Source organism: Biomphalaria glabrata, chromosome 1 (genome assembly GCF_947242115.1).
Source record: "Biomphalaria glabrata chromosome 1, xgBioGlab47.1, whole genome shotgun sequence".
In the NCBI taxonomy this organism is placed as follows: Eukaryota; Metazoa; Mollusca; class Gastropoda; family Planorbidae; genus Biomphalaria; species Biomphalaria glabrata.
The window spans coordinates 19,720,655-19,745,067 of NC_074711.1; the positions used below are offsets into that span (position 1 = coordinate 19,720,655).

At 34.4% G+C, this 24,413-nt stretch overlaps 2 protein-coding genes across 5 annotated transcripts in view; one reads left to right on the forward strand and one right to left on the reverse strand.

Moving 5' to 3' along the window:
• Nucleotides 1-5,750, forward strand: part of LOC106071931 (nostrin-like) — a 36,923-nt gene extending 31,173 nt beyond the window's left edge. For all 4 annotated transcript variants that reach the window (XM_056026877.1, XM_056026882.1, XM_056026862.1 and 1 more), the window contains one exon: nt 36-5,750. In XM_056026877.1, coding sequence (XP_055882852.1) covers nt 36-139 — 104 coding nt within the window. In that variant the 3' untranslated portion in view covers nt 140-5,750. The remainder of the gene's footprint in view (nt 1-35) is intronic.
• A 673-nt stretch (nt 5,751-6,423) lies between these two features.
• On the reverse strand, nt 6,424-17,828 carry LOC106071934 (protein HtrL-like). The gene is made up of 7 exons (XM_056026892.1): nt 17,638-17,828; nt 14,675-14,934; nt 13,874-13,977; nt 11,991-12,170; nt 9,249-9,468; nt 8,975-9,070; nt 6,424-7,700 (listed from the first exon to the last, which is right to left on the reverse strand). Exons 2-7 carry the CDS (start codon nt 14,841-14,843, stop codon nt 7,510-7,512), a joined length of 960 nt encoding a protein of 319 aa, XP_055882867.1. The 5' UTR covers nt 14,844-14,934; nt 17,638-17,828; the 3' UTR covers nt 6,424-7,509.
• Between the last annotated feature and the right edge of the window lie 6,585 nt (nt 17,829-24,413).

Genomic DNA, 24,413 nt, shown 5'->3' on the forward strand with positions numbered 1-24,413 from the left:
GAAACATACAAACACATCTTCTGTTTTATTTTCAGGTGATATTATATGTATTTATGAGAAATTACGTGATGGCTGGTGGGAAGGTGAAGCTAATGGAATTCGTGGCATCTTTCCATCAACCTATGTGGAAGAGTGTTAACAATATTGCTAGAAGATTGGCTTTAATTTATTTGATATTCACCTCGTTGAATTAACTCTTACCAAAACTTGTTCTTACCAAGTGGGATTTCATTGAGGATTATCTCTTGAAAGAAAGGAAAAAGTGTAATTATTGAGTTGTTGTGGATGAAAATGTAATAGGAAACAGATTTAGTTTTCTGGTAGGAATCAAGTTTATATTTCTATTTTTGATTAGATTCTTATATTTCTACTTAATATTTGACATAATATTTAATTGTATTAAACTTTTCATAATTGGTTCGAAATACTCAATTAAGAAAGAATTCATTTGAAATGGATTTCTGTTTTTTTCTTACGTTATGTAAATTGAGATCAATAAAAAACAAAAGAACTCAAAATTAAAATGTATTTACAAAAATTCAATTCAATTTGTATTCTATGAAAGAAAATATCCTTTGGACTTTCATATATTATCATGAAATAGCTTTTTCAAAGATTTTAACTAAATTAGTTGAAAACTTTATTTGGTAGATGTAGAAAAGATATATTTTTTTAAATAGAACATTTCAAGCATAATTTTGTTTCCTCACACTAATTGAAGTGTTCAGTGTAAATAGATATATCAGAATGTACAGATTATATTTCTACAGTCAACAAATTATTTGTACAGTTATTTTATACAATGTTTCATGAAATTTAACTTTTCTACCAGTCTAGTGCCAGTAATGAATGAATGCAAGTTAGAAGCTGTCCTGTACTCCATACCAATTAGAAGCTGTCCTATATAAGTTTCACACACATCTTTTTTTTTTCCACCACTGTTGTTAGAGTCAATAACTTTTTCTGTGATGACTTTGAAGCAATATTGTCAAGACTTTTGTTCTGCTATTTGTACAATTGAATTTTGGCTTTCCTAAATTTCTTTAGAAAATGTTGCTTTGTAAAGAAGTTGTGACTCCAGTTGGAAACCACTGGTTTAGTGGAAGTCTTAAAACAGTGTTATGTGATAGACTATCTTCTAGAAATGTGATGATGAATGATGCAAATATTTATTTTTTTTGCTTGTATTTAAACACAGAGCTTTATCTTGTCTCTATTTACACTTTTATTTGTCTGAACTATTTGGTTGTGTTCTTGATGGCGCAATTTCTTTGCTTCATTTAGTGTTGTTGTTTTTTTTCTCTCTTTCTGGCTTGTGTTATGTTAAAACATAAATCTGTTTCAAGATGTACTGAATCATTGAGGAAAATGTTTTAAGTATTTGTATCAGGGTACTTCAGGAACTTTAAGGACTATATAGATTTTTTTGCCACAATTTTTTTTTAATTAGAGAGTGACTTTACTAACACTTTTTTTGTTTGTTCTGTGAATGCATTACTTGACTGACTTGTAGTAGTTTGAACATTTTTCTGATGTTTTGGCAAATATAAATAGTTTCTCCAGTCTTTAGTTTTTGATTATTTAAATTACAATTATAAATCAATCAGATGTTTTAAAAACATAAAATCAACCTTATGTTGTTTCCTTTCATAAAAGCTAAGATAATTTTTTTTTGGTTGTAAAATTTCATGTTAATATATCAAATATATACACTTACATAGCATGAAAAAGCTGTCAATATTTAGCTTAATCCTGTGTCTAAATACTGTAGCTATTGATCCATGTACTCATCTGTACTTGAAACCATTGTAAATAGAAATATTATGACTATTTTGCTGATATGTGATACATTAATTTTTATTCATTATGTTCAGTACATTGTTTTACCATTACATACTTTTTGATGGGTCTTAATTAACATGGACACTTTAAGGTATTTATAAAGACATTCTTAATAAGAATATTCCTAGATCTTATAAAGGCTTGTCTTTGAATCTGAGGATTAAGAAGGAGCCTTGTATGGCTATGCAGAACTAGCTGTGACCTACTTATTTTACCATATCCAATACAGACGGTCATCTTCAGAGGTTCAATTAAAGTTCTGTTTTTTGCCGTAGCTTTCCTTTTGATCTCACATGTGTGTCCCATGGCCTTTGTTCTCTATAGAGTTTTGTGGAAGCCAACTGCTGCTGAACTCCAGGGAGCACCTCTGTTCTGTGATCCTCCTAGAAGCTCACCAAAATAGATTGCTTTTGGCATATTGTTGTCACCCATACAGGATCGGTGTGGAACAATAATTAGTGCTGCTACATTCTCCTTGCCATGCATACCCATGCAAGAGGAACCTTTGGTGAGAACTGTAGAAACGCCTTTATTGTTTCAAGAAAGCAAGAAATGGCTCTTACATGTCATGTTTTATTAGAAAATAATTATAAGAATAGTCCATGTCATCCCTTAGATTTTGTTCCAAGAGAATATTCTTCCATTTTAATCCTTGACAAAACAAATTTGATACAAGACCACCCAGCCTATGTAATGGATTCACATTGCCTCAAATTATGGTGATATGACACTGTGCTCAACTCTTGTGTCTTGTTCTTTTTTTCAACTTTCACTCCTTTAAGACGAGATCTTGCAACAAAAGAAAATTATTTTTTTTACAAACTTTATTTCACTTTTTTTCTTTTTTATTATTTGACTCAGCTAAATTAATGTAGCTTCAAATAAGATAAGATGTTTTTTGTTTTTTTGTGAACATATATTTGTAAAATCTCTCAGCATGTACATTTGAAACATATTTTTGTTAAACTGGCACAGAAGCTGTAAGTAAATGCAGTTTTTTAAAATTTCTACTCAAATAGCTGTAAGTTTACAAACTTATACTAAAAATCTTAAACTTGACCACTGAGATTAATTGCTGTAATGAAACAAGTTATAAGTTGATCCTCTTATAACATTGGTGCTCAAAAGACATTAAATACATTGATCCAAGAATGGAATTTTTTTAGTATTAGTTTTTTACTTTGATAACTTCCAATATATTGAGGTGGTTATTTTGGAATGGAAGGAGTTAATTCAAAGCAAATAAAAGTTGTTGTTTTTTTTATCTAGCTAACATACAGATCAAATTTGTATTTTCCTACAAACATTTTTGAAATTGCTCTAGAAACCAGCACATTCAAATAGGTCATTATTACAAAAAATGGTAAATGGCTACTGTATACTTTTCAGCAGTGATACGGCTGTTATCTTTACCTGAAAGAATTTTGCCAAAGTTTAAAAACTTTGTCAACAAATATTTTGTTTTTAAGATTTTTATTATTGCTGTAATGGAAGTGACATTATATTGTTTGTTTTTGATGTGTGACATTTCTTCAAGGAAAGTAACTCAATCTCAGAGCTTTACTTTGTCGTTGAACAATATTTTGACATCCTATTTACACATAGCAAGGTTTAGGCTTTTTAAACTATTTTTTTTAGGATACTATTTAGGTATGTTAAAGTTAAGTATCTCTTGCTATTTATGCAATCATATTTTTTAATAGAGTGTTTATTTTAAAAAATCTTTCGTTTCAAAAATTTCAACAGTTTTTAATGTAATTCTCATTTTGGTTCCTAGTGGTGCTTGTTTTTTGTTTTTTCTATTTTCTTTTATAATACCTCTATTCATGTACAACTTCATTGAACCAGGAAACTGGATCCAGAAACCTGGAACGCTGATCTCAAAAACGTCTCTTATGATTATTCTATAAATTCAATAGTTGATGTATATTGCTGAGAAAAGAATAACTAGCTCGATGGCCACATGGGGGAAAACTCTAGTTTGAACATTATAACTTTTCAAAGCAAAAAAATAAGTAAATGTAAATTCGTCTGGGGACCTATTAATCCAACATTGGTTTTGAAAGGACTATCGCGATTTCGAAATGATTATCATGTTCCAGAATGTAAGGCAGTATTGATCCAAGAATATAATAAATTAATGTTCAGGAAAATTTTGCACATGATCTTGTAAGTCTAGATTTAAAGGCTTATCATTGGAAAGATTACATCTAGTTTCTAGATATAGGCTAGATCTTCTAAATCAGAATTTAAGGTCTAGTGTTAGATCTGATGTCCATATAATGAACATACCAATAAATAATCACACAAGTATGCCTTGCCTGCTAGCCGAATCAGAAAAATCATACGTTTAAACTGCGGAAGTTATCATGGGTTTGATACCTGAATTAAATCAAATTTTTTTTTTATTAATTTTTTTTTAAAATTATTTTATTGTATTCTAACTTAGATAATGGAGGTAAACTCTTTTTAAAAACATATTTTTTATGTTTTTCTTGTTAAAAGTGTGAATCTGTCCTCAAAATGGGACATTATTATTTTTAGAAAATTTTAAATTTAAAGGTAGTAGAATTTTTGTTTCCAATAAATTCCTTAAATCTCTAAAAGAATGCTTAACTAGGATATACACAGGATTCATTCACTGGAGTCAAATTGAAAATGACAGATACTGTGGGCTTGATGTATGAGAACCAAAAGTAATAGCAAGAAACCATGACCTATTGAAGCTATTATTAAGAAACTTTAGAACAAAAAACATTTTTGGCTTCTTGATAAGCTGTCTTAATTTTTATTTTTCTGTCGTGTGCGTATATGGCCTTTAACTTAAGAAATGTATCAATGCTGAAAGGTATACATTAAACTCTTATCAGAAATACCATTTTTAGATTCTTATCAAACAAAAATGAAAACATAATTCAGTTTCTTTATCTGACCTCAAAACCAGCTTCATATTAGACCACCATTGCTAAGAAAGTTTCATCTGTATTTGTAGATAGTTCATTTTATTTTATAGTCTCATTAATCAACTCAGAAGTCTCTCTTTCTCTATCTGCTTTGTGGTGAATAATTTATGGATGTACATATTTGTTCGGGCATTCGGATATATGAAACGTGGACTGGCTTTGGATTTTGTTTGTTTGGATTATCACTAAGTCTTTTGATACTTGATGATAGTCTGCACAAAGTTTTAACTTTTTTTTTTCAATGTCAGGGTAATGAGGCCAGTCCAAATATTATTTTAAAAAACAGAAACTATATTACCACTTACCTAGTTTGGAATTATTTATTTTTTCTTAGAAATATAAAGTAAAAGATTTGAAATTATTTAAAATAGGTAAGAAAACTTTTTGCAAATTTGCATTTTTATCAATTAAAAAAGTATTCATTGGCTGAGTGAACAGCAGTCATTAAATCCAAAGAGTTTATTCTTATATCATTTTCAAATACTTATAAGCTTTTATAATAAGCTGTCAGTGGAAATAATTTTAAACAAATGACATTATTATAAGGTATAATACTAAGCTGAGAGTTGAAATAATTTTAAACAAATTACACATTAAAATGTGTCAAAACATAAAAATCTTGTTTTTTTTTTATCTTTAACAAATTATCTTTCAACTGGATAGTGAAAATGTGCTACATGAACTAGTATGTTGTAGTTTCTTATGTTAGAAATGATCATCTATGCACTGAGTATAATGACATCATTTATACAGATACTATATTATAGACATTGCCTTTACTCACCTTTATACTGTTGTGTTGTCAGCTGTCCCAATGTTGGTCATTTTGTTGTAACAAATGTTATGTCCTCAATTTTGTTGTTACCAGCTCACAATCACATTGTTGTTATATGTGTCAGTGTTACACATTTCATATGTTCCAATAAAATATGATTTGTTTCAGAAGGTTTCTGTTTTTTTTATTATTTCATTGACATAAGGGCACACTTTTTAGAACAACTTGAATAAAAATACCTAATTTATATCAATCCAAAACTTGGTCCCAGACAAACTTCAGATTTGATTACAACACTTACACAAAGTCTTTTCTAGACAGATTGTTATGGTACTTGAGGTGAACTCCAATGATCAACCAACTATACATTTTGCTAAATATGTCATATATATACATTTAAATTGAATTACACCAAAGATGTCTTCAAATCTCAAATTTAGAAATTGAAACATCATGTAACATTTTTATTTCATACAACAAGCTTTGATGATACATGCATTTTTTGTATAAAAGCATGCAGGTATATACAAAAAATGGTTTCAGTCCAAGCCCCTTTGTGGTTATTTAAAGGCTTTCTATAAATTTTTTGTTATAAGACAAGCCTTATTATTATTTGTTATAAATGCATTAAAAAGCGATCACCTTGATACCCCCTTCTTTCTCCCCCTTCCCCTTTACAATTGGTTCAGACAAGTGATCATAGTGCATTGAGAAAACTAAAAGCATGAAATTGAGCAAAACAAAAACAATTGGTAAAAATATTTGTAATCGTACATATTTATTATTGTTAGTCTAGATCTATTACAGATGTAATTAAATAACTATCCCAAACTAATTTTGTTAAAAAATATTTTTTTTCCTGTTACTGCTTGTAAGATTTAAGAAAGCAACTCTTCACCAGCCTATGGGTTCCTTAAGCAAACAAAGTAAAACTAAATCCCTCCAGCTCTAAGTTGTCAACATGAGGCATGGGCAGATACAAAATGTGGGAGAAGTAATGAATGAGATCATGTATTTAGTTTTGACATGACAAACTAAAGAAACCAACAAAAAGGGAATCACAATTCATATTCTTTGAATGACTGGATAACAAAACACATCTTTTATTTCCTTTGAACATTTACTATTACATCTGTAATGTATATGATAAACCTGCTATTACATACATTGCTTCGAGTCTACCATTGAGACAGATTATCAATGAGTGTGTCACTCATATAAGTAATAATCAACATGAACTATTACCAATGTTGTTAGTAAGGAGCATCTCATGTGAAGAAAATGTGAAATCATCCGAACATTGTTTGTTTAGTGAGTTCTGGGAGAATCAAAAGAATGCACAAGTGTGACAATTCAAAATAAATGATTTATTAATATAAATAACACGCATCTGCACTCCTGAGGTCTGATGAAGGTTAAGCTGGATACCTGTACAAAAATTGTAATAAATATGACACAATGTTTTATGTACTTCAATGGTGTCCTGCTTCTGCCGGAGTAAATTAAGTCAATGACATTTTAACCACTTTGCATGAATTAAACATGTATTGTTTCCAAATTAATTTTCTGACAAACTCGATACCTTCAGGTCTACTACGAAAGTATTATATAATTTAGGATCTCATTAAACAGTGGCAAGAACTCTGACATGGTCAACTCATGACTATGAAAATCTATCTGACATGATCTCCGAAGAGCTGACATTAAGTTGACCTGCTTTGGTATCTGAACATAATGAATGGGGAAAAAAGTATTTTTCTTCTGGTCATAAAAGCAATTTAGAATTCTAATATTTAATTTTGTCTTTTGTTTCTTTCCTGTTCCTTGTAACTTTGAACTCATCCTTTGGTAGATCCATCTAGCTTTGTTCTGAAAGAGCTGTCTTATGATCAAATTAAGTTGTTGCCTCTAAGAAGAAGGTATGTATATTTATGTGAAGGGTTCCAATAGGTCATACCATGAGCCCAGAACTGGCCTGTAGTTACTTGGTTGTTTAAAGTAACAGTCAGAGAAAGTGGTCTGGTCATCATCAATCTTTCCCTCCATCATGTAATCTTGCAGAACTGATCGATGCGCCGCATAGAAGGCTTCCATAGCAGCTGTCCCACCAGCAAACAAACCTGAAAAAGCAACAAGGACAGCTTAATACAAATGAAAACATAACCTATGAACTGTAGTGAATCAATACAAATGAAAACATAACCTATGAAACTGTAGTGAATCCATTCTATCGTTCTATGTCGTTATTTAACTTTTCAATGTGACTCTGTTATTCAGTAAACATCCTCGCTGAATGACAAAACCAATACCTCCGTGCACCAGAAATAACTGATGTGTACACAAAAATGTAAAGTTCCCCTTTGAGACTATGTGATCTATAGGACAGGTGATGTTAAAGTCATCTGTTTCTTTGGGCAAGAGCTAACTAGCAGGGTGTCATGTGGTCAGCACAAAGACCAACCGCCTTCACTTTCCCCAACTTAAGTCAGGTACCCATTAGAATTGGCTGGACTAAGGGGCACCTTAAAAATTCCAGTCATCACCAAGATTTGAACCCAGGACCCCAGGTTCGGAGCCAAGCATTGAAGTATTCAATCAGTGTGCTCTGTAAAATGATGTGTAGATCATCTTTAATAATTTTTTTTTTTTAATTTGCTATGTGCATGAAAGTGTTTGTATTTGAAACTCTTAAACCATTTGGCTTAACAGTTAATAAAGAAATATTTATACAAAGCTTATATCAACTCACTCTATTTATCTGTCTGTCTGGTAAAAATTTTAAACATTATTTTTCTCCCACTTAACCAATTAATTAATCGATGAGTAGTAATTAATTATTGTTGTTCTTATTTAGCAGAAAGGGAACTAAACTGTGCTATTTTGAGACAAATAGCATTAATTAGCAGTTATTTCCTTTTTAAAAATTATTCTTTTTTCTTTTGCTAGTAAAAACTCATTTGGACTGTGAGAACATGCATCAGAAAGACATTGCATTCGTTTCTTTCCTTGTGCACATGCGGCGGTGGTGACTTTAGTTTTAATACTTGTACATTCATGCATTTAAACAAATAGGCAATTAGCAACCACGAGTTTGTATCCGTTAGGTTTATAAATAGAAGACTGGATGCAATAATTCATAAATAACTCACAGGCTGTGATTACATTTTATTTTCTATTTTTTTTAGCATTTGAAAGATTTGTGTCACGTTTGTATTGATTTTCTTTAGAAGATTCAGAACATTAAGTTGATTTCATGATGACTTTACCTAAGCAAAACTAGATAGGCCAGATGATCTCCCTTATACAATGGCACTAGAGTAGGCTACTAAACTACTAAATTTCGGTACTTAGTATTCATTTTTTGTTAATCTTACACAATGACCAAAAGTCTAACCTCCAGCTATCCAGGCTATGTCTGCTTTATGTAAATTATGTACTTCCTCTGTCTTTTTATCTGCTAAATTTCTCAGTGCCACGAAGCTAACTTGGTCTGAAAGAATTGGGAAAAAAGTATTGAAAATGAATGACTATAAATGATAGCATGGATTGTATGATAATAGATATATCTGAGTTGATAAAGTATATAGTATTATTAGATTTTTATAAACTCTTTCTTTCATATCACTTTGTATTTCCTGTAGATCAATGTGCCAGTACTATTGGCATACCTGGATGACTTAGTAAATGTCGTGGAACCCATACACCATCTTTTGGAAAGAGACTTGAGTTCCCATGACCATAGCCTCCGTCCAGCCAGATAAAGTAATGAGAAGAAAATGGATTTCTGCTTATTGCCTGATGGACGAGTGTGATCTTTGAATTAGTGACCAAGTTATAGAGTGGAAACACTGCTTCACATTTTCCTTTCTTATAATTTTCATTGGCATTCTGAAACAAAACAAAAATATTTGATACTTTTCTATGCTAGAAGTCAATTGGCTATTTGTACCGCTTACTTGTAGATAGGAGTAGGACCATTAAGAGTTACCCAAGGGACTACATTGTGTTCTTAATTCTTTACTCTCTGAAGACAATGTCTGACACTAATACAAATGTATTTTTTTGCACGATTTGAATCACAATGATCGCAGTTGAAAACAGAAAATGAGAACTGAACAACAATGCTGTGGTGAAAATTAATTCAACAGACTACATTACAGAACAGTAACACAGAATTAAAATGCAAAATACCTAGGTGTTATAATACATTTTTAAAATGTCATGGAATCCCCATATTGATGAAACTATCAAAAAATCAAACAAAGCATTAGGGTTTATTAAAAGAAATTTCTATAAATCAAAAAAGAACATAAAACTAAAATGTTATTTAACCTTGTTTAGACCAAAAATAGAATAAGCATCCTCCGTTTTGGACCCCTCAACTCAAGAAAACATTAAGAAACTGGAACAGACACAAAATAGAGCAGTGAGATTCATAACAAACGAATATTCACATTTGACTAGAGTAACACCTTTAGTAAAATCACTCAATTTAGAAAGCCTTCAGGACAGAATACTCAAAAGTAAAGTAGCAATTATACATAAAACACTGAACCATAATCTTCGAATACAAAAACAAAATCTAATAAAATACTCAGAAAGACACAAAGATGAAGGCACATTCCTTGTTCCACATGCTAGGACAAATTTATACAAATGCTCCTTCTTCCCTAGCGCTATTAGAGCATGGAATGGGTTGCCTGAGCCAGCCATGAAAACCAGTGACTTGGCAGAATTTAAGTCATTGGTTAACATGCATGACTAGATGCATGACGCGTAGCACGTAATCATCTTTTTGAAATAACGTCTGTATTATATAAGATAAGATAAGATCTAATTTTATTTCATAATTCAAACATCTTTGGTTTAAAAAAGCAGCAAAGTATGATTGTCAGGAATACTAGAATTCAAGGTCCAAGAGAATATGTAGAGTCGTCTGGCGTACCTCACACAGCTCACGACAGCGTCGCTTATCTTGCATCATCGTCAATCCATCGCATTCGTAGTCTGCTTTTGGGTCACCTGCATTTCGGTTTTTGCAGGTATCATTTTTTTCCTCTGTTCTCTGACATTCTTTCAAGGTGACTTACCCAACGTAGTCAGTTCTTTTTATTTTTTTATTTCCGTCTCTAGTGGTGGGTCTTCATTACTTCATTCAATGATATATCTCGTGGTAAGTCCTCCACCCAATTTCGTCTTCTATAGCAGCATAGATTTTCCTAAGTATTTTCCGTCCGCAAGTATTCAGTACTTCTGGCGTGTCCTTTTTAAGTATCCAGGTCTACTGGTCTTATTATGATTTTCTATATTGTTTTCTTGGTTTTCCATTATTTTGTTTTACTCTTATGCAAATGATGGGTGCTATAAAATTATCTACTGTCTCCTGCTATTTCTTCCATTATTTCTGTCAGTACGTCGTTTTAAAAATTTTACTAGATATTTGAAAGTTTCAATATTTTCAAAGTTGTGTTCAGTAATTTTAATATATTGTTACTCTGTCTGGTTGTCTTGTCATTGTGATATAATTGATTTTGCTGTTATTGACCTCAAGTCCTGATGGCCGAGATGCTTCTTCCAGTTGTGAGAAAGCTCTAACAATGTCAGAGGTGTCTGTACCCAATATAGCAATGTCATCGGCATATGCAAGGTATTGTAGAGAGTGGCTGCATATCGTTCCTGTTGGTTTCGGACCTATGTTTTCTCGCCTTAAGTTCTGAAGTAGTTAGTAATTGTTCCCCTTGTGTTTATGTATACATTCCTTATAACTCTCTCCACTATCAAAGTGAAGTGCATGCATGAAAGTGAGTCTCCTTGACTTAATCCTCGTTTGTTGTTGTTGTTTTTTTTTTGAGTGCTCTCCTTGTACTATGAATATATTTTTTGAGTTGTTTAATGTCACGTCTTGGCAGTTTGCTAGGTATTCGAAACTCCTGTAGTGTGTCATATAGATATTTTGTTTTAATACTGCCATTATATAATCTATATATATAGTATACTCTATTCATAGTCATAGTCTGTTTCTAAAATACATCTTAGTGTGAAAATATGAAGATGTGGATCATCATTCTACAAAACTAACAATTGATGCGCCCTTTCTACATTTAACTATTGATGCTCCCTTCCTTCATAATCACCTTGAATACACATACACATTCAATAGTGCCTCTCAACATTTCAGTATAATGAATATGCCTACTAGAATTAACGGGTCGAAATTTATGTATGGGGAAGTGTTAGAAAGAGGCCATTACATTGGAAGTGAAACGATAGGGGTCTCCTAAAATAAACACTATCAAGCAAATCATCAATTTCAACGCAGCGAAACACAAGTTTTATGAATACTAGAATTCACGGGCAAACAATAATACTAATTTACATCAAGGTCAACATACAACAAGATCATGTCTCACCTGAAATTGTTCACTTTCCATAATTTCTGTAATTCGACCAAGCAAAGGAAAGTATTCCAAGTCCTTGATTTCTTGAATAATAATTTTTGTTCTTTGTTCTCTCCCCTGACGTGCCCATGCCACAAAGTCTTTTCCCTTTGGCTCTATAAAAATAATTAAGTTGACATCTAGTTTTAGAATCTGAAATAAGGAAGTTGCCTTGAGTGAGACTTTGTGGGAAAGAGAATGTAAGCTTGGAATAAATGAAAGATCTCTTGCTTGGACCGATCTTTCATCGACCATTTCCATAGGCGATTAAATAAAGTTAGAAAACAAAGTAAGAAAACTAAAACAACCAGACAGCTAAGTGGGTGGTGTTGGGGGTGGGGGTGGATCCAACACTCAATACTCTATTGTTTTGAAACAAATGGGATTTTTTTCCCTTTTATTTTAAACCACCATATTTTACCTGTCTAATCCAATTTCTTAGGTAATCACCGCAATGTTTGTAATATAAAACTGATAAGCATTTAAGAAATTGTTTGTCTCAGTGAGCTGTGGAGGGAAAAAATAGAGGTGGGGGGGGGGGAGAGAAAGACTATTAAGTTTGATTTCTTTACTAAAATCTTCTTTCCCAGACATAAATCATTTGGATTCATGTCTCTAATGTTTTCTGTAAAATTTATACTTTTATATAACGCACTTTTGAGTTAACTTTACACAATCAATTTAAAGTTGGCTAGTTTTTTTTTTCTTTTTTCCATTGCGGCTTTCTTTTACAGGCTGTAAAGATGTATAAGGAAGGTATATAATTTTTTAAAATATCTCAGACCATGAATAACATGTTTGGCAGAGAGCCGAAGTACTCTTGGGCTTGGCTAGACTACCTATCAAGGGGGCTCAAGGTTCGACACCCACTTCGAGCAGAGTTGTGTTTACTGAGCGCGTAAAGCCAGCAAGGAAAACCCTCTCCCAGAGTTTGGGCCATATCGCTCTTAGCATGCTTATAAGCATGAAAGTTGCGCAATATAAAAATAAACTGACATTAGGTATTAGGTAGTCAAATAAGTATCATTAGTAAGTCATAATTAGAACACACAAAAAACAGGACAAAATAATGACAATTACTAAGAAGTTAAAGAGAAGTGTCAATAAACCAAAGGCACTAATAGACAATATGTTATATGTTGAAAACTAAATTTGTAATGAATCTAATTCTCACATTAGTTCATTCTTTGTGCAACCATGCATGACATTGACACTGACTTTGGATTGTATGTTATAAGATAAATGCCCTTTATTGGACCATTTCTCTCTTCTGTGGAAGCTTTGAGTCTTCACTCTGAAGACACCTTTTCACTGAGGATGTTGTCAAAAATGTATCATCTTTCTGCTATTTCTTAATGATTTTGTGTGAGTAAAACAGAAGGTGGGCCCATGGAAACTTTAGGTCAATGACTGGCGGTTGGAGGGCACGATCCAAAAGAGGCGGGCATTAGCATCTTTCTATATAGTCTTTGCATACCAGCAGGGTCGGCCTTGGGAGTAGGCAAGATAGCAGCCGCCTAGGACCTCCAATAGGTGGGGGCCTCGCAGATGACTTTAAAAAAAATAGATTAAAAATTGCGAAACTTGGATGAGATCCCAAACATAGTTGAACACTATGACTGTGTTTACTAGTCTACAGAAATTGCAATATCTGAGCTTTAGTTATTTGTCAATTTAGATATATACACAGGCAGGTTTTTAATTAATTATGTAATTTTTTTTTCTCATTTTATTTGGGGCCACAAAATTTATTTCGCCAAGGCCTCCAACTATCCAAGGCCAGGCCCTGCATACCAAACTGACCGTATGTTATACTTTTGGAGGAGTAGAATGTATTTTTGTCAATAAAAACCTACCTGAAAAAGATGAGAAAGATATTCGTTGTACGATCGTGTTTGAGTCCACCAAGAACCTCGACCAATGTCAAACAGACCTGTCACCACTGTAAAACTGTAGTTACCTGTTGTAATAACACGAATTATGTAAGTATATAATAGAGCTCGCGGACCTCGAAATGAAGAATCTATTGTTCTGTGTAAAGAGTAGGTAAAAACATTTATTTGAATTCTTAGTTGTTTTAAACCTCTAAGTAGATAATAGAAAACAACAACAACAACAAACATTTCTAAGCAGATATAAAAATGTAATGTTTATGGAGAAAATGTTTTTGTGCAATTTTTGAACAACAAAACAAAAATCCAAAGAACTTTTTTCCCTCTAGTTGGGACAATGAAGCGGTAACTGAAAGTACCAACTCCACGACCAATGTAGTTAAATGTGACCACCTTTCCCCACTCACACAAAATGCTTTAGTTTTTGATATCTACGTTTCCGACATAAAGTGTATCAGATACGATAACACTAAACACCATATAACTAAACACTTAAAAAATAACAATGAAATACAATATTTTTTAAGCGTAAAGTAACAAGCAAAAGTATATATTTATGTATTTATTGATAGATACTGAAAAAAAGAGAAGATATCTAGAATTTATTAAATCAACTGACATGTAAATGTGTCTATTATTTTTGATTTCAAATCAAGGTGTGGCTTAAAAAACTATAAACTTTTTGTTTTGTTTCGGTTTCACCTTCAGCATCATGTTCACCAGCAAGAATACATGCCGAGAGAGTAATGTGAATGTCTGACTTACCTTTCTCTTGTTCGAATCCAGGCCAGGTATCACGAATCTGCTGTACCTTGTTTGCATCCAGGTAGGTGTTGTACTGATGACTCAACACCAAGGCAAGGAGAAGAAGAAGTCCTAAAGAAACACAAAACCTGGACCTTGAAGTCCAACGTCCCAATCCGGAGCCTTTCATTATGGCAACTCGTTATCTGGCAACTCGTTATCTGGCAACTCGTCCATGCCCCGTGCTCACTGGTCGAGGCGCACTAAAGGCTAACCAGTAACTAGGTCGAAATCGATTAAAACACATTGAAACAATTGTGTCACATCCGAATCAATGGTGAATTGCTAAACGTATTGAACCGAGGAAGTAAAACATTGAGGTGCTTAACACTCTGTGGTTATTACGTTACTTTAAAAAAAAGGCGACACTATAAGTGACAAAGAAAACAAACAGAATGCATTGAAAACAATCTGAAGTGAAACGGAAGTTCAACTCTTTCAGATATTATCAAAAGCACATTTGTTTTAATTGTTATCGTGTCCATATAGAACTATCGCCAAAAAGATATCTAATCAATGTTGAAAATAAGGAAATACTCAAATGCAAAATTAAATCACCCAGAAAAAAATACCTCAATATAGATAGATATATTCTCTACATGGTGTAAAGATCGGTATCCACGATCAAGATTCGAATTGATAATCTGATTTTTGTATGGAGTAACTGTCCTATCGAGGAGAACCTATCCGATTGACAGAAATGTTTGGGGGGGGGGGGGGAGGACGAGTTCCAGAGTAATGTCACAGTCAATTGAGTTCAGTGACCTAAATACAAAGTAATATAGATTTGTGGTAAATTAAAGTCAACACCAGCTACATCGCTGGGCTGCAGAACTAACTCAAAGAAAATCCTGTACAGGCAGATAACGTTGGTAGCCGAACAATGCATGTGGAATCTTTAGAATACACGAAGTAAGGGTTTTGCTTAATGTAGTAAAGATTTAGAAAAAAAAAGAGGATTCCTTGAATAACATTACATGTATGTTCAATTACATGTATGATCAATTACATGTCAGATGAATTACTGACGAAAGGAATTATCTTCTTAAGAATTGGTAAAAATAAAACTGCAGGAAGAAGATCTGCAAATAGACCAAAACAAAGCTCTATGTGACTTCAATGAAATATGACAAAATAATCCACTTTCAAAGTTTTAATCTCCACACTAACAACAAGAACAAAAATATTTTTTTAAAAAAGCTTATATATTTGAGTGAGGGCTTGAGAGGCTCAAATCCTCTTTTGCAAAAGCCCTGGACAGAAACTCTGCTGTTTTGCGTAGTGCATACATGTCACCATACAGGTCGAGAATATTTGGTTTCTCGGACCTGTCGAGACGGAGAAGTAACGTCTGTATTATATAAGATAAGATAAGTTGTATTAATTATTTTGGGTGTCATTAAATTGGTAATGGATGTAGACTAACAAAAGTAATCTGTGCAAAACAAATAGTTTTACCAATTGTTTTTGTTTAGCTTTGATGCTTTTATCTTCCTCAATACGCTATGACCCTTGGCTAGACCAGTTGGCTCTCTCTCTCTCTCTCTCTATATATATATATATATATATATGTTTTACATGTTTCGGATGTTCCTTCAGAGTTGAAGATAATTACTTCCTAGTCCAAACCTCCCGCAGGACGACGAGGGATGGGAGCGGGCAGGGTTTGAACCCGGGACCATCGATTAATCTGAACGACAGTCCAGCGCGCAAACCGCACGACCAGGCAGCCATATATATATATATATATATATATATATATATATATATATATATATATATATATATATATACATAGCCCATATATGTGTGTGTGTGTGCGTGTGTGTGTAATTGAAAAATTGAAAGATCTGAATTCGAACGCCTGCAAAGTATCAAGGGGACTAATTCAACTTACACAACCACATCAGTCAAGTACAATTTATTTCCCTTGTTTGATACTAAAGAAATTCATTAATTACCAATAGTTAATTGACTAATTAAAAAAAATGATTCTCGCTTTGTCAATCAAAGAAATGATTGTGCAGAATTTCAGCTTGATGCGAGTGTGGTCAACGTTTTCAAACTTTTTTACCACACAGACATAAAGACAGAGGGAATTGATAGTTGATAAAAGCTTTATAAAATATTAAAAAAAAAAACTTGCATTCAGAGAATGCCAGTCATTAATGGCAAACAAAGATTGGAGATTTGTCTTGGTAAAAAAAAGTTTATCATTATTTACAACATAAATGTTCTAAAATAATATTCACATAGCTATGTAGATCTTGGTCTCATCAGTCAGAAACACACAAAACCATGTAATATATTCAAAGATGATCTAAATTAGGCTGAGGTAGTCCTAATGAGCGCATCACAATTACTATCCTCAGTGGACACGTTAAAGGGGAGATTACAATTAGTTTAGTTTCGTTTTCACTATATTCAAGCTTTGCGGTGCCAAAGAAAACTTTTTGTCACGTGATTGATGACAATAAAAGAGTTTTTATTATCCCAAAGTAGGCCATATATATCCATTCGAAAAAAAAAATCCATTTTCACACTCTATATTCCAGACTAAGTTTGAAGGTGTAAAGAAAAGGCTACAGTTGAGATATCTAACTTGTAGGTATACACAGTACCCTGCAATCTTAAAACATTCAAATTGGAAATTCTTTAAAGATAAGGTATTCATTTTTGCGCCTAGTTGTGGACGGTCGTTGACTTGTAGCACCAAACTTCTTGTAGACAACTAAACCACTGCAGGCGTATTATATATTAACTTTAAAAAAAAAACTTTAAATAACTTTAATAACTTCTTTGGTAACAATACTAAATAAAACTTTTATTACAATATAGACAAATTCAATTCGAGATGAAATGAAATACATGTAGTAGACTTAAGTAATAATATAAAATGGTATTTTGAACAAAATCTAACTCACAACAAAAAACATGCCTTTTTCCCTCTGCATTCTGGGAGTCGTCTGTCCTACCCAAGACAGCTGACGATAATTCCCCTTATCTTGCACCATTTACACTACAAAGCCACCAGCCAATCGCTAACCTCTTCCCATCGTCACCATAGAAACACATACACACTCCATAAAACGGCTTACACTAATAACTTTGAATAGGTGCAGTTGCTATATCACAAATACTGCGGCAACTTGTTGGATCACGTATCTGCTTGTTGTTTTTTTTAAAAAAGCTCCAAATGTTTAAGAACCCCTGTGGTACACGTTCTTTTCACGCACTCCACCCTCATTCTTGCCATTCCCTGGTCGCCCCGAGATCCTCATAAGGTCAATGTAAAATTTCGTTTCGCATGGTTGCTGTTGAATGTTTAAGGGACAATATCCTTTACATTCTTGGTTAAACCGTGATTTAGATACATAGTTTACCATGTGTTGTTTTTTTGTGTGTAATTATTAGTGAATAATAGCGTGTCAAGTGCGTATCTAGATCTTTTGAAAGGGGGTGGGGAGCTTTTGCTAAGAGAATCATATCACCCAACACCAACATTGACATTTGTAGCTGAGGCGAAGTCGTTCATGTTTCGATCATTTCAAAGAGTGTAGGCTGTGCAGCTCTATAAACTTCATTCATTCTACATTGAAGTAACTAAGTCATTGACATGTTCAAAATGAGTCCAACCAAAATAGTGTTGTAACTCTTGGGTAGGCACTCAACGTAAAGGCAGGCAACACAACACAGTGTAACAGGAAATAAAGACAGGTGTTTATTCACTAGGACAAACACATAGCATCCTTCAGCTTCCTCAGAGTCTTTCTACTAATTTACCAGTCCTTTAGACAGCAACCCGAATGTGGACCAACGACAGCCTTCCCCGCTTCGCTCCAGGTCCTTTCTACAACCTTCAGGCAGCACCAAAAGCTGGCTTCTTAGTTTCCAAACATTCAGACTCTTCACAATCCCTGATGTAGGCGTACTGTTGTTCTCTCTCCATCCTAGTGTCTTCCTGTTTACGTTCACTAGTGCGCTAGTGCGCACCTCAAGCACTGGTGCAAGGCAGGGTTACAACAATAGTATCAAAACCTTACTGAGGGTGAGCTTTGGGTCGAACTTGAAATAAATATGGACATGGAAGTGATGTTGAAACTGGAATAAATGACCCCCACATCACTGGCGGATCCAGGGGGGGGGGGCGGTAGGGGCGATCGCACCCCCCCCACTCGGCCGACACCCCCCCCCCCCCCCGGGACCGAATTTTAGTATAGAATTCACACAATTTGTAAACACATTTATTACTTATGTTAATAATATATACCAATTATTAATATTTCAACCTATTTTTTTTATTATTTCGCCCCCTCCTCTAGTATGTTGACCGATTTGGTGGGGTCGGGAGGGGTATCAATCCCGCCCCCCCCCCATACACTTTCGAGTGGGGGGCGGTCCAATTTATTTGTAGAAATCACAGCTTGCTAACAGAATCAATTAAATATCTATATGATTAAAACTTGTTATTGATATTTTAACCGATCTTTATATTATGTCGTTCCCTGTTTACCGTTTGGGGGTGGGGGGAGCGAATACCTCTACTGCCCTTCCCACCTAAACCATTTGATTTATGGAGAAATCATAGTTTGTGAACAAAATTAGTTGAATTAATCTATACATTTTATATTATGTCTCTCCCTTTCTGGTATCTTGGTCGATTCAGTGGGGTTGGGGGGAGGGCGATTGCATGTACTGCCCTTCCCACCCCCCCCCCCTCTGAGTGGGGGGGCGGTCCTATTTTTATGGAGAATCATAGTTTGTGAACAAAATTAGTTGAATATCAATATAATATAAACTACGTATTGATATGTCAACCCATTGTATATTATGTCGTACCATACTCTAATCTCAAATTTTATCATTAGTAAATTTCAATGAAAAAGGGTTGCACCAGGTGGGAAGGGCGATATATGCAATTGCATTTCCCCCATCGGACAAACCAATACTTTTTCTTTTAGTATTATAGTTTAGAAATTACAAAATGTAAAAAATCTGCCACTAATATAATTTATATATACTATAAATTAAATTCTTATATCGAGTCGCCCTACTTTTTTTTTTATTCTTTAATGCCAAATGCAATCTTTAGCAGAAATTATTAAAGGAGCGAGGATTAATCGTTTTCATTCTACCGCCCCTCCCATTTCCAGAGTTTATGTAATTTCACATGAAGTTATCATTTGCATTGGAAAAGTTAGAATTCAAACGAAATTTTTCAGTATAAGAATCATGATTGAGATGAGTTATAAACCGAAAAACATAAATTTATAGTCGCCTTTTCCCAACCATTACTCAATCGGATATTTTTCTAGTTAAATAAATTTGGGACTATAACTCACAACTTATACTTATGTTATTGAATATTATTTATCGAATAATTTTTTTTCGGCGGCGATCCTCAAAGCCAAAATCTAAATATGTGGGGTATCTTATCTTTTCAAGGAACAAATCGGTTTTATTTGCAATGTATTAAGGGCCTATAAATTCATATTAGAATATCTTTCAAGTACAATATTTTTCAAAAATTTCTTTTTTTTTAATAGTATGAATAATGAGCTTTACGTCAGGAGAATGCGTTTCTGCAGTGAAAAATGCCAGAAAACGCTTTTGGCGTCGGGGCTTAGCCCCGAACTTCATTGATGAATAATGAGCTGTAGATGTCAGGAAAATGCGTTTCTGCAGTGAAAAATGCAAGAAAACGCTTTTGTCGTCGGGGCTTCGCCCCGAACTCCATTGATGAATAATAAGCGTAGATGTCAGGAGAATGCGTTTCTGCAGTAAAGAATACAAGAAAATGTTTTTTGCGTCGGGGCTTCGCCCCGAACTTCATCGATGAATAATAAGCTGTAGATGTCAGGAGAATGCGTTTCTGTAGTGAAGAATGCAAGAAAACGCTTTTGTCCTTTCGGGCTTAGCCCCGAACTCCAATGATGAAAAATGAGCTGTAGATGTCAGGAAAATGCGTTTCTGCAGTGAAGAATGCAAGAAAACGCTTTTGTCCTTTCGGGCTTAGCCCCGAACTCCATTGATGAAAAATGAGCTGTAGTTGTCAGGAAAATGCGTTTCTGCAGTGAAAAATGCAAGAAAACACTTTTGTCGTCGGGGCTTCGCCCCGAACTCCATTGATGAATAATAAGCGTAGATGTCAGGAGAATGCGTTTCTGCAGTAAAGAATACAAGAAAATGTTTTTTGCGTCGGGGCTTCGCCCCGAACTTCATCGACAAATAATAAGCTGTAGATGTCAGGAGAATGCGTTTCTGTAGTGAAGAATGCAAGAAAACGCTTTTGTCCTTTCGGGCTTAGCCCCGAACTCCATTGATGAAAAATGAGCTGTAGTTGTCAGGAAAATGCGTTTCTGCAGTGAAAAATGCAAGAAAACGCTTTTGTCGTCGGGGCTTCGCCCCGAACTCCATTGATGAATAATAAGCGTAGATTTCAGGAGAATGCGTTTCTGCAGTAAAGAATACAAGAAAATGTTTTTTGCGTCGGGGCTTCGCCCCGAACTTCATCGATGAATAATAAGTTGTAGATGTCAGGAGAATGCGTTTCTGTAGTGAAGAATGCAAGAAAACGCTTTTGTCGTCGGGGCTTCGCCCGGAACTCCATTGATGAATAATAAGCTTTAGATGTCAGGAGAATGCGTTTCTGCAGTGTAGAATACAAGAAAATGCTTTTGTCGCCCCGAACTTCATTGATGAATGATGAGCTGTAGATGTCAGGAGAATGCGTTTCTGCAGTGTAGAATGCAAGAAAACGCTTTTGGCGTCGGGGCTTCGCCCCGAACTTTATTGATGAATGATGAGCTATAGATGTCAGGAGAATGCGTTTCTGCAGTGAAGAATGCAAGAAAACGCCTTTGGCGTCGGGACTTTGCCCCAAACCCCACTAGGGAACCTTATAGCGTTGCCCCACTTTTTCGCCGAAGGTTAAGAAATGCTGCTTTTTAAAATTCTCATATATATATATATATATATATATATATATATATATATATATGTATGAGCTTTAGGTCAGGAGAATGCGTTTCTGCAGTGAAAAATGCCAGAAAACGCTTTTGGCGTTATATATATATATATATATGTGTGTGTGTGTGTGTCTGTGTATGTGTGTGTGTGTTCTGTACACACGTTTATGCATAGGGTTAGGGTTTAGTGGGCATTAGGGTTAGGGTTTGGAAAAAAATCGCCCCCCCCACTCCAAAGTTCTGGATCCGCTAGTGCCCCACATGCGGTCCAAGTTAAATGTTAAAAATTATTGTTGCCATATTTTCAGAATCGTTGCATCTATCCAATGAGTCTTAGACATAGGTCAGTTATTGTCACTACGGTAGACTAGAATCTACCCATTGTCAGTTCATAGGTCAGTTTTTGTCAAAGTTACCTATCACTACGGTAAACTGCAATCTACTCATCTTCCCTCCATAGACACGCTATCTGTACAGTGTTGATCTTCAGCCAAGAATCGTTCGATCTCAAAGATTCTAAATACATTAAAAATAGTGAAGAAGATTACTAAAAAAAACAACAACAACTTTATCTCAGACGTTATCTGGTTTTCATTTGATGATATTCTGAAATGAAACTGAGCTAAATACATCAATATTAATTAATGCTATACACTTGTAGCATTATTGTATAGCCTAAACAGAGTTTGTAGTTAAATAAAAAAAAACAGTATTCTGTACAATTGTATGTCCAAGAACATTGTTCTGCATTTCGTCCATATCTAGACCTATCATCATCAAACTTCATTCGAACAAGGGCTTGAGAGGTTTGAATACTCTTTTGTAAAAGCCCTGGACAACAAATATCCTGTTATTTTGCGTAGTGCATATAAGTTACAATCTGGTCCCGAAAGGTTGTCATTGCCGGACGAGGTAACAGACATAAGCACTCCCCTACCTATAAAATGCTTCCAATGGCAGGTGTCTGAAAAGCCTCTGACACCCAGTCCAACTCCTGGCCTTCACGTGTGGCTCAGATATTGTGTACGTCGGAACTGTTTTCACAAACAGGAAAGGGGCGAAGGCGAGTAACTGGCGCCTAAACCAGTAAGCTTCGGGCAGGAGGGCTCGTTAGCCATTGCTGACTACCCATCTAGAAGAAGGAAAACTCTGATTTCAAACCTCTGCTACCTTGCAGCTATACCCAATCTTGGGAAAGGCTTCGGGAGTCAACCGTGAGAAAATATCAGGAGCTGGCACTCAAAAGCTACACCCTGGCAGAGCCTGCGACGTCGCAGAACCCAAACTGTATCGGCACTTGTCGTTCCTTTTGATACATTAGCTGCGTGCTCTTTCAGATTCTATTGATGCCAACCCATCAGTATATGCAAACATGGGACTGGGCTTGAGGGCATTAATAGTGCCCTAGAGACTTTATACTCTATTTTCCTACAAAATAGATAAATAAATCACGTTCATTACAAACGCTATCGAAGGAGATTCACTTTTACTTTAGCCAACCTTAGTTCAAAGGTCGTGCTATATCTAAAGAAGTGTGGTTAAGAATATTTAATAAACGCATCTGAAAAAAAAAAAGCTTATTTTGGAAAAAGAACCGCTAGTTACTGCCATTTATTTGAAAAAAATACAGGGTTTATCTGCTATATAAAAAAGAATTAGTGGTCAATTTTTGGATTGATTCCTGTATTTTCATCGACTGTGAATAATAATGCAATATTTCAACTTGATCAGAGAATGGGAAATGGGAGAAAAAACGTGTCAAAACTTAATATAGAGTATAGAGGGTTAAATCCATACATACATCGACATCTTTCATTAAGTAGTAGGCCTATATATTCCTCTTATTTCCATTTCAAACATCATGTCTTCTCAGGTTTAATGAATAATTGTGCAAAGTTTTAACTTGACGCAGGAATGGAAGATGGGAGAAATACATGAAAAAAATCTTTGTTATAATTTGTTTCGTTATGAGCATTTTTTTTTCGCCAAAAGCACTCTCTGTTTTTTTATTGAGAATAGACGATTTTCATCTTGGATAACTGTTGTTTTTTTACTGCATCCCACGTATACAACACAGAAAATGTATTTTAAAAGATATACAATAATTTTATTTGCGCACTTCTTAGGAAAAGTTAATTATAATTATTTAGTTTTTTATTTTTTTATTTTATTTAGTTGGTAACGGTTACCAGACAAAGAAAAGCTCGGACGTAATAGCACGAACTAAATTGCGACGACAAATTAGCGACGACAAAATAGCGCGAAATTTCCCGGATAAATAGCTCTGTTTTGACGCGCTACTTTGTCCGTACTATTTCATGAGGAGGTGAGCCGCATGACTCCACAAGCCCCTTCCCCCTCCCCATCCCAAACTAGTCACAAAAATTATATTACTTTTACGAAATAAAATGTACAAATTAAAATGAGTATTTCAAAAAGAATAGCTTACTTGGCATTGTGCTTAATTGTTCTGGCTTCAAATACTAATGAGACAGTCCAACCAAAATTAGAACAAATAATTTTATAGGCCTACTTCTGATGTTCCTTCCGAGTCATGGAGAGTCACAAAAACAAATAGGAAAATATTCCAGCCTTCGCAAACAGTAGCCTACACCGGAAATCTACTATAGGAACCAAGCAGAAACTCACAGACCAAGACTTTTAAAGCTGTTCAGAACCGAGCTAGGTGGAGAGGTGTGGTTGCGGTTCTATGCTCATCTGGCGTACACAGG